Below are 10,593 nucleotides of genomic sequence, written 5' to 3'. Positions count from 1 at the left end.
CAAGTTATTCATGGCTGCTCTGCAAACTTATTTGAAACAAGCACTTAGCATTCATCATGCCCTTCTCTGTTTTTCCTTAAATGCTAGCATTTAAAACTGTAGTGACTGTCTGTATTGGGCATTGTTCGCTTTATAAATGATAGTCTATTTGCTAAACATTATGCACTTGGGGCCATTATGAATCTAACAGTATCAGTAAATTTATTACTTCAATCACTTTTGGCTGCATTGGTCCTGCGAAATTTGCTTTTCATTGTCTGCTTACTGTGCAAGAATGCTAAATGTTATAAAGGCCGCCAAAATGTCAATACACTTTTTCAGGGTATAAATGATTCTGTAGTGCAAATCAGCCGTTATGACCACATCAAATCAACTAATGGACATGTTCACCGCAATGTGGGCCTTATGCATTTTTAGTGTAGTCTTGTCACCAATCAGGCAAAACTTTAGGGAGGGGCTGTTTTCGCACTTGTTACATAAATAAATTGAGCAAGACAGTTCACCAGGCAAGCACATGGGAGGTGTGCCTCATGGAAAAGTATGTCTCCATCTCCTAGTAGTGGCCACTGGATTGGCGCAGGCGACGCCGTACCATTTGCAGGTAGGCAGTGTATGGTGCCTGTCGTCCTCTGAAAAGGTTGACCACAAGGTTCCGTTGCAGTCTTCCTCTCAAGAGCAAGTCGTGTGGTTGTGGTGGGCGCCTTGATTCCGATGGCAACTCTCCACTCGTGCTCTGGTGCGGCTGCAGTAGGACTTGTAAAACATCGTCATCGTCTTTGTCATCATCATCATCAACAACACATGGCTCGCCTGCCTCCAACGCAATGTTGTGCAGAGCTGCACAGGTTGCCACTAACACAGCTGCTTTCTCAGGGCTGTGGAGTAGGGTCGGGTACCGTTGAAGGCATCGAAACCTGCTCTTGAGAAGCCCAATACACCTTCCTACAACATTCCGCATGGAGGTATGCGCCCTCTTGTACCGCCCCTCTGGTGTGTCTGTAGCTTGGATTCCTGGGACAGGCGTTAGAATCAAGGGCTCCAGGGGATAGCCCGAGTCTCCTGCAAGATGAAAATGTGACAGGTACTAATGTCATTTAGTACCAGAAACTAATGCCTTATAAGCATACTGTGTGTGGGACAAATAGAGGCGTCGGGCACAAATGTTTGGACATCATGCTATGGTCATACCAAGAATATTTCATGTAGACTTTGTAGTGCTGACACATCAGTGGTCTTCCAAGAGAGTTCATTTTCTAGTTTCTTGTTGAGAGAAGTAACTGTCACAGCATGTTTAAATTATATTGTGAACCTATCACGTGCACAGCTATGTACAGCTTGCATTGTATACATACTGACACAACCTGCCTCAAAACTTCAACTTCAATGTGTCACTTGTGCCTGGCAGAGGGCATAGGGAAAGGAAAAACACACTGCACTTCCACGTGTACACTAAGTGTGCACACAATGTATATGATCTGTGTGAGACATTGCATCTACCATGCAGTGTCTACTGGGAACATAATATTCATTTTTGGAAAGTGCAAAAGGCACCGATACATGCATGTGAGGAATGCATCCAACATGTGCCCTTAATGTCCTCACACACATGAAAGATGTCCGTTTTGTCTCCTGCCTGACACCATGTACATAGACTACACTTTCTGAGACAAAATCAGCGCTGCAAGCCATACATTCTCTCTCAAGACGCCAGTATTTTATTTACATGCTAGCATTAGGCATCCTACAAAAATTTGTCTTGTTCAAAGGAAACGTCACTCAATTACCTTCAAATGAGTTCCTTGTCACTGTGGCTTGGCCGGCAATGAGCTATATGATGTGCAAGCAAGAACTCTAAAGCTGTCGACATAAAGATTCCATACTGTCAAAGCAATGCAAGTCATCGTCGGCTGTGCTCACGTGCGATTGTACAGCACATTAATGCTTGTAAGTGGGTCCAAATAAAAATGCAATGAAATGAAATCAAATAGGCTCGACCAGATTATCAGCCGGTACAGGCACCTGCGGGAAATAGACTCTGGCAGGACTTTTTGTTTGGGCGTCGCCTTCACTCAATGCTGCGCACAGTTGATCGGCGGTGTGGAAAGCCCAACTGTGAATGCAGCCAAGCGTCTCAGACGACATCTGTCTTGTGACTATGTGCTCTATGCATCACAGCAGAAGACACTGGCAGGCAAACATTATCTGAAAGTACTACTTTGTCCGCAATGTGTGATCATACAGAAGCATAAACAGCTGCAAGGGCTGCTCTGGAGTGTTTGAAGATCACTGGACTATACGCAAGGCATTAAGAAAGCCACTGTGTTAGTGCATGTATGCACTCCTTCTTCATGCACTCATCATCTTTCATCACTGTTTTCTGTCCCCTTTCCTTTTTCCACTGTGTACAGCAGCAAGCTAGAGCACGCTAGTTCAGGTCGACCTCATGCCTTTCTAATAAATTACGTATCTCTCTCATACACATGCAAGACAAGCCTGCAGGATCGACTACAGTTGCATGGTGCGGTGTTGTTGATGTCCAAATATCTGAGTCTCTGGATTGGCAGTACTCACCAAGCACGATTTCCCCAGGTCTCAGGACAGTTTCAAGGCGGCTGCGCAGCGGAGTGTGCCGCCAGACAAAGGAGTCCTGGCATGACCCCGGGAAACGGGGGTCGATGTCCAAGATCTTCATGTCGCCATCACACACCTTCAGTGCCATATGTGAAGCAACGTGGTGAAAAAAAAAGAACTCTGAGTAAGTATAGCAAATCACGCAATGAATCTACCTGCGCCACGATACTAACTGAAAAACCTAACCCGTCGCGGTTGCTCAGTGGCTATGGTGTTAGGCTGCTGAGCACGAGGTCGCGGGATCGAATCCCGGCTACGGCGGCCGCATTTCGATGGGGGCGAAATGCGAAAACACCTGTGTACTTAGATTTAGGTGCACGTTAAAGAACCCCAGGTGGTCGAAATTTCCGGTGTCCTCCACTACGGCATGCCTCATAATCAGAAAGTGGTTTTGGCACGTAAAACCCCATAATTTTTTTTAAACTGAAAAAGCTAAATGAAATAAATTGTTGCGGCAGTTCGTTACAATATAACTTGCCCATCTGGAGTATGCGATCAGCAGCCTCAATCAAAGCTACTCACAACGGAAGGAAAACTTGAACTTAGCCTTACCAAAAAAACAAACAGAAAACATGCATTTTGAAACGTAGCGCACATCACGTGACGCCTTCAATAAAATTGCACTGAGAACACAAATGGACACTGGCAAAAAGCATCACATTTTGCTAGACTACACACTGACCTGTTCGTTGCTGTCTACATACATAAATAGCCGTGCTAGATGCCAAGGCTGGCCGGTTTGAGAAATTAAACGAGTAAGAAATGGTAAACACAATGAGTACTTACGACCATGGTGTTGAGCGCATAGTACCCTTTCCGGGTCATGAAGCTCTGGGTCACCCCTGGGTTGAGCCCTTTCGGTTGTTGGATGGCGATCAGCGTGCCATCCACGCAGGCGACAACACCCGAAATTCGCCCTCTGCTAGCGAACGTCGCCTTGGCGCTGGCTTTGGCAGCCGAGGTCATAGAAAAGCTGACCCATCCTTTCTGCTGGCCAACGACAGTGATAGCACGAGCAACTTCGTGAATCGTGTCGTGAAGACTGGACCATCCCGATGAACACTTCGGCACCCACACACTTCTGGAAGCTGCCGGTGGCAAGAAAAGGGAGCGCACAGAGGACTTTCCTCTCTGTGGAGAAGCCACTAGATCGGTGGCACCCTACAGTCTCCTCCAGTTCGCCGCACAGCCATCGGACGGTTCGCTTCGAAAGACGATAGTGACGCCGAAACTCCTCCTCTGTGAGCTCTTAAAACGCGTCCCACACCTCCAGTCATTGGCGGGACCGGGAGAGCAACCCGAGGCAAAGGACGAGAGGCGCCGCCATGTTTAACGTACGTTAGAGATAACCAACGCGCGCGCGCGCACCGCCCGCGAGTCCCCGAGGCGGCATGGCCGGCGCGCGCGGCCAGAGTCGCAAGCCAACAGCCGAGCCACACTAACGGAACCCAAAGCGGACTACCCCTTCGCGGGTTCCTACGACCGGTTCGCTTTGAAGATGATTGACAGATGGGTGACGTAGTCATAAATTGCGGTACCGCCCCGCTGCCTCTGACGACCTGTGACGTAACCGAAATTTTGACCAATCAGGTGAGGCCAAAGGAACGGTTCCCCAGCCAAACCGTTATCAGATTCGGCCCCAGGCCTCCTCCTGCTTATCAGAATTGTCGCCGTCCATACTGCCCCTCAACTGTGGTTGCGGCGCACGCGAGCTCTCCTTTTCAATCCTCCGACATGTTATCAGGGATGCGACGCAGCTGGCGAAGCAAGCGGAGGCGACTGTAACGACGAGGAACGTTGTGTGACGTCATACCGAACGGCGGAGGCGGAAAAGCATGGCGCTGCGCAGCGGCGGAACGCCTGTGGCTCAGTGCTATAGTGGCGCATGCGCAGTAGTGACTAGGGAGCGAGAGAGAGAGGAACATCCGCGGCGAGGCGCGCGTCGTGGCGTCATGTGCCTGCTCGAAGCACCGCCACGGCGAAATCGCAAGTTCGCGGCCAGTAAAGCTTTCGCTGTAAAAACCACGTTTTCAACCTAACGTACCTGGTGGAGCCTCGAGAAGCGATGAGTAAGTCTCAGTTGTAAGGCGAGCATGCCAACGGTATGCATGCATGAATTTATATAGCAGCGTTCACTGCAGTGTTTCTTTCTTTTTACTTATGCTATTTGTAACGAAGAAGAGTAGCCTGCCTGCGCCACAGCGCCATCGCTACCGACATGAGCTCGTGGTTGCTGTCCTTCGCCGAACGCTTGCGACTGCTACCCGTTCCTTGTATTTTCTTCGCCTTCGTATTCGCATTCGCCTTCGTACCCGTTCCTTGTATTTTCTTCTTCGCATATTCTTCGCCTATTTTCCATATATTTTCTTCGCCTTAAGCCACCACGATGGCGCCTTTTTCTGCGGAGGGCGATTGTAACGAAGAAGAGTAAGTAGCATGCCTGCGCCAGAGCACCATCACTACCGGCATGATCTCGTGCTTGCTGTCCTTTGCCGAACGCTTGTGACAGCTACCCGTTAGCGCCCGTTGCTAATAAATCTCTTAGCATATCCGAAGAATACGTTCCAAAATGTCTATGACTAGAGGCACAGTGGCATAGAGACTCGGAAACATAGCGCAACAAATGACACAGGGACAAACAGGAACACAGGACGAGCGCTAACGTCCTGACGAGCGTTCCTGCTTGTCCCTGTGTCATTTGTTGCGCGATGTTTCCGAGTCTGTATGTATCTCACCAACACGCCCAAACCTCTTCCCTGCTAAAGCACAGTGGCACTCTGGCTATACCTATGACTGAAACAAAATGTCAGCTCATGGCATCTATTTACATCTGTAGAAGGATAGGCAGAGACTGCTTCGATATCTTGCATTTCAAGGCATACCTCCTTATGAAATGCACTTGATTTGCTCATTCCAGCATGAATAGCTATAAGTGAGAAATAACAAGGAGTTAGGCATTTCGCTTTTGCCACTAGTTAATTAGTAAAAAAATCATCATCTATGTTTCACGCTTGCTGCCTGCAGACGTCTAGGTACTTCATGCATACATAATAAATTATGAATGACGGTAAGTTGGCATATCGTGTTCTTGGGCAGACTATCTGTTGCATACAGTGGTGAATGTTCACACGTGCTCTTGCGCAAGTATGTTTTTTTTGTAATCTACCTTGCACTGATTACACAGTCCATTCATTTCAGCACTCAACCTCAGCCAGTCTCCGCGAACGATACCTGAAATGCTTCCTACGTCAACGAGTTGGTCAATGACGTTCCTTCTTCGGCGCAATAGACCGACTGCAAGCCACCGATCAAGAGATCCCGCAAGGAAAAAAGAAACATGTAAACGTGAGCTTCTCTCATGTTTATACGAATGGGGAAAAATCGGGAGGAACGACACAGAGAAGCAATGGCCAGTCGGCCCCGGCATGATGCTCTATATGAAAAGCTTGTGGCTGCTACAGAACGTTGTGCTCAGTTTTCCGCAGCCAGTTGATGACGAGGCCTTATTTTTGTAATGAATCTCCCTTGTTTTTGTATCAAGTCAGCAAGAACTGTCACCGTATGTATATTTGACATTTTTGTGTGCAGTAAATGTATATGCTTTATTCTTCATTGCATTCCTTCAAGAAGCTCAGTCTCGTTTTCTCGTATATACTACATAGTTTCCTGTATTCATGCAATAGACATTCGAAATCTGTTTCATTGTTTGTTTCAAATTATAGGTATAAAGGGCCCTTTGCTTAATTTTCTATGTTTAAAATGGCAATCCCGTTGCTCTGCACATCTATTACTCTACCCTGTGCTCCTTTATTCTTGCTCGTCATTACTTTCAGATAGCTAACTACTTTTAATTTTGGTTTAACCCCAATTTCAACTGTTGTATGGTAACAATATCAACTGTGAAAATGCCCGATATAAACGTGAGAACAAAGTGCGATCCTCACTTTGAAGTACGGGCTATGTGTATACACAAACATCACTTTCATGTATTTTCGTGACGTGTAAAAATTCTTTATTCATTAAACTTCCTTTCGAGTCATTTGTTTGTCGTCTAAGACCATGGTGGGGAGTGTTATACGTACCATGCGCAATGGGTGCAGTACTGTATACAAAGTGCCTGTATGAACGTTTTGTACAAAAGCTTTTTGTCATTGCAGCATGTATGTATATTGTCAGGAACTCTCGTAACAAAGGGTAGAAGGAGCTGGAATGATAAAAAGGCGGAGGGGAGAAAAAGAGGACAGCGACGTTCAGCGGGTTACTTTTGGACCACTTCCGGAATAAACGCCAACCGTCTCCCTTTATCTGCCTTGCATTTTTAAGTAAACGGTTCGCGCGTAACATTTGGTGGAGCTGTACGGGGTGACTCCCCCTACCGACAACGGAGCCGTCACTACAAGACATTCGTAGACGCCGCCGCCTTGCCCTACTTTTGCCCTCGGCCACAATCATGCCTCAAGACGAAGATGCTCCAGTACTGCATCGGCAGGACCAGCCCCGATTTAACACTACCGAGAGCCACGTACGTTCTCCGCAAAGGCAGGGAAAGATGCCGACGAGTAGCTCACCCATTATGAGCGGTTAAGCTAGTACAATAACTGGAACGATCCTTCCCAACTAAGCAACGCTGCCTTCCTTTTGACCGACACGGCGACGGTTTGGTACGACGATCACGCGGACGCGCTAACTAACTGGGCATGTTTCGTTGAGGAGATCAAGAAGTGTTTTGGCGGTGAATAAGGATGATTCACCCCCATCCCATACCCCTGTATGCGCTGAGGCATTTACCCTCGCATTAAAAAAAAGAAAAAAAAAGTGTTTTGGCGATTCGGATGCTAAGAAGAAAGGAGTGGAATTAACATTAGCTCATAAATTTCAGTTCCCTGGAGAGACATGCACCACCTTCATCGAGGAAGTTCTGAAACTGTGCAAGACCGTAAACCCTCGAATCTCAGAAGATAAGGTGGAACACCTTGTAAAGGGGAATCGCGGAAGACGTATATAACTTTCTCATTAGAAAAAACTTGAAACCGTATCGGACGTGATACGGCACTGCGGTACCTTCGAAGCACTGAAGACTCATCTAATTACACCGAAATTTAAACGGCTAGCTAACGTGGCGACTGTGGCCAGTGTGGACACGAGTTCTCCAACAGACTCATCATCCACCATTCGTTAGATTGTCCGTGAGGAGCTCCTTCGACACGAAGAACAAGCACGTTGTGTGGCGCCACATTGCAGCTCCTGCGCTTTCCGAGACGCCGTTTGTGCAGCCCCCTCGACTCCTTGGCAGCACTCGATCAACGCTGCGGGTTTTGGTGGCTATAGAGACGGCCCGCATTATTACCGGAGTGAACCATCTTACAACGATCCTTTTATCCGAAGCCTTGATCACTGCCCAAGCTAAGTTCGTTTTCAACGACCAGCTTTTGCCTATCACTTAAAAGGCGAGAATATTCGTTACTCTCCACGCACGACCACGGCAGAATATTGTCATCAGCATTCCGAAGTTCGCCCTTTGTCAGTGTGCTACTGTTGTGGCACACTAGGTCACATAGCCAGGTACTGTAACCAACGCCGAGCATCGGGCGATTGGCAATCGATGCTGTCTACGTGGCATAGTGGTCGCAGCTTGGACACACAGCGGCCAGGGAACTCCGCTCTAGGAGGCCACTTCTGAGAAGACAGGCCACGTAATTTCCCTCTAAGAAGCTGCTCTGGAGAAGGAAGAACCCGAAACCATTCGCCTGCTTCCGATCGCACTCAGTCACCACCACCAGCATTAGGAGCTTACTATTCAACGTGTCCCCGATGGTGCATTACGTCATCATCTCCACGGCACCGATTCACGTCACCCCCGCGGGAGAACAAGCCAGCGCGGCCGATTGAGGTGAGGTCGCTGGAAAACCTTCGCTGCCGACTGGTATGCCACCAACTATTTTTATGCTGAAGAATATGGTTCGTGTGCTTGTTGACGGCGTCTCCACCATGCCTTTAGTCGACACGGGCGCAAATGTTTCGTTCATGAGTCTGCCGTTTAAGTCTTCTGGGGCGCAAGGTTATGCTTCGTTGGGACCAGATCACTAGTTTTCGTAGAGTGAGCCGTGACTCGTTATACCCGGTTGGCGTTTGCAATGTGGATGTGTCCTTGAGCGGCCGAGTTTTTAACTCTGAGTTTGCTCTTCTTCCTCGTTCCACTCACGACGTCATTTTAGGGATAGACCTTTAGCAATTGTGTGGTGCCAATGTTGACTGCCGAGCGGGCGAACTCAGTGAGGCCGCGCCCAGCCAAGAAAGTGTGTTTTGTGTTTCCGACGATGGCAGTTGTGCCCACTTTATGAGTGCTCCGAGTTTCTGTTGTTTGTTTAACTTGCAAGCCGTTTTAGGGCACATTCACACCGGCGACTTGAGGAGGTCGCGCGACCAAGTTGGTCGCTTTGCGACCAGTCGCAAATGGTTGCAAACGGTCACCTTTCTCCAAAAGCGACCATTTTGGGCGAGTCGCTCTCTGCGCGATTTTTCAGTCGCGCGACCGTGGTCGCAAAACTGATAAACCAATCAGCGGCGCACCGGAAGTGATCTTTCGTGTGTCTACATCCGGCCTCCTCCGGCGTCGCATTCAATTTCCGCGTAGATTCCGAGAGTTCTCGCTGAGAACGATAATCTCCGGGATTGCGACTGCGGGTCGCGCTCAGCCGGGCTTGCCGGTGTGAACATCAGTCGCCTTCGGTCGCTTTTTGATTGCGAGTCGCAAACGGTCGCGCGACCTCCTGAATTCGCCAGTGTGAATGTGCCCTTATGCTGCAGTGGATCCTGTACATGTGAACTGCCTAAAGAAAAATGTGTTGCTTCCACATTGCATCCTATCTGTGCTGAATGGATGCACAGGGCTGGGCGTCTCAACAGACGGTGCTGCCTCAAGGCCTAAAGCTTGCGACATTTCAAGAAGGCCCGTTTACAGAACTTGCGGACACAGGAAAAGCCAGTGATATGCGCTCTCTGGACTCAAAGATGCTTTGCATGGTCGCTAAATCACTCAGTGTCTATAAGCGTGGGGCGTTGGTGGCCCTCCTTGCAAAACAATCCTCAGTATTTGACTTCGCGCAGAACGACAGCCCGCCATCGATCCCTGTGTCTAGAACTCGCCACTGCATCAACACAGGGTCTGCCCAACCGATTCCACAAAAAACGCTATCGTGTGCCTCCGGCAGAGCGCAATATAGTAAGCGATCAAGTCGAAGAAATGCTAAGCAAAGAAATCATCCAAGAATCATCTAGCCCTTGGGCAGCACCAGTGATATTGGTGGAAAAAAAAAGATGGTACATGGCGATTTTGCGTTGATTACCGACGCCTAAACTCCATTACTAAAAAAGACGTGTAACCGCTTCCCCGAATTGACGACGCGATCGACTGCCTTCTTGCGCACTTTTACTTCTGTTGATCTGCGGTCAGGTTACTGGCAAATTCCTACGCACAGTGAGAATACGCAAGAAACTGCATTTGTAACACCTGACGGAATATTTGAGTTTAACGTTATGCCTTTTGGGCTGTTGAACGTGCCCGCAACGTTCCAAAGGTTCATGGACACTATACTGTGCGGCTTGAAATGGGAATTTTGCATGTGCTACCTGGAAGACGTTGTTACCTTCGGGCGAACATTTAGTGAGCATAACAAGCGTCTGGAGTTGGTGCTGAACTGTTTGGAGAAAACTGGCCTTGTCCTGAATTCGAAGTGCCATTTTGTGCACGACAAGCTCTTGTGCTGGGACATCAGGTCAATAAATACGGCATACCACCATATCCACACAAGACTGCGGCTATAAATGCATTTAAGGAACCCCACGGTGGGAAGCAGCTACGAAGCTTTTTAGGCTTATGCTCTTACTTTCGCCGAATAATTCCTATATTTGCCGATGTGGCCCACCCTCTTACGCGGCTTCTCCAGAAAGGCGTTCCTTTTG

At 48.4% G+C, this 10,593-nt stretch overlaps 1 protein-coding gene across 1 annotated transcript; it reads right to left on the bottom strand.

Annotated features, from left to right (window-relative positions):
* Positions 1-553: 553 nt before the first annotated feature.
* Positions 554-2,719, bottom strand: LOC139054545 (putative nuclease HARBI1). Its single transcript, XM_070531659.1, has 2 exons — positions 2,572-2,719; positions 554-1,059 (listed from the first exon to the last, which is right to left on the bottom strand). Exons 1-2 carry the CDS (start codon positions 2,717-2,719, stop codon positions 554-556), a joined length of 654 nt encoding a protein of 217 aa, XP_070387760.1.
* Positions 2,720-10,593: the final 7,874 nt, after the last annotated feature.

The sequence above is a fragment of the Dermacentor albipictus genome, chromosome 1 (genome assembly GCF_038994185.2).
Source record: "Dermacentor albipictus isolate Rhodes 1998 colony chromosome 1, USDA_Dalb.pri_finalv2, whole genome shotgun sequence".
In the NCBI taxonomy this organism is placed as follows: Eukaryota; Metazoa; Arthropoda; class Arachnida; order Ixodida; family Ixodidae; genus Dermacentor; species Dermacentor albipictus.
The sequence above is the reverse complement of the archived record's forward strand: the minus strand, read 5'-3'. Positions and strand labels throughout refer to the sequence as shown.

Bases quoted from the DNA above. Each gene is read 5' to 3' on its own strand.
- LOC139054545 (XM_070531659.1), bottom strand. From the start codon at position 2,719: ATGGCACTGAAGGTGTGTGATGGCGACATGAAGATCTTGGACATCGAC. The intron at 1,060-2,571 runs GTGAGTACTGCC...TTCATCTTGCAG, and splicing joins ACCTGGGGAAATCGTGCTTG to GAGACTCGGGCTATCCCCTG.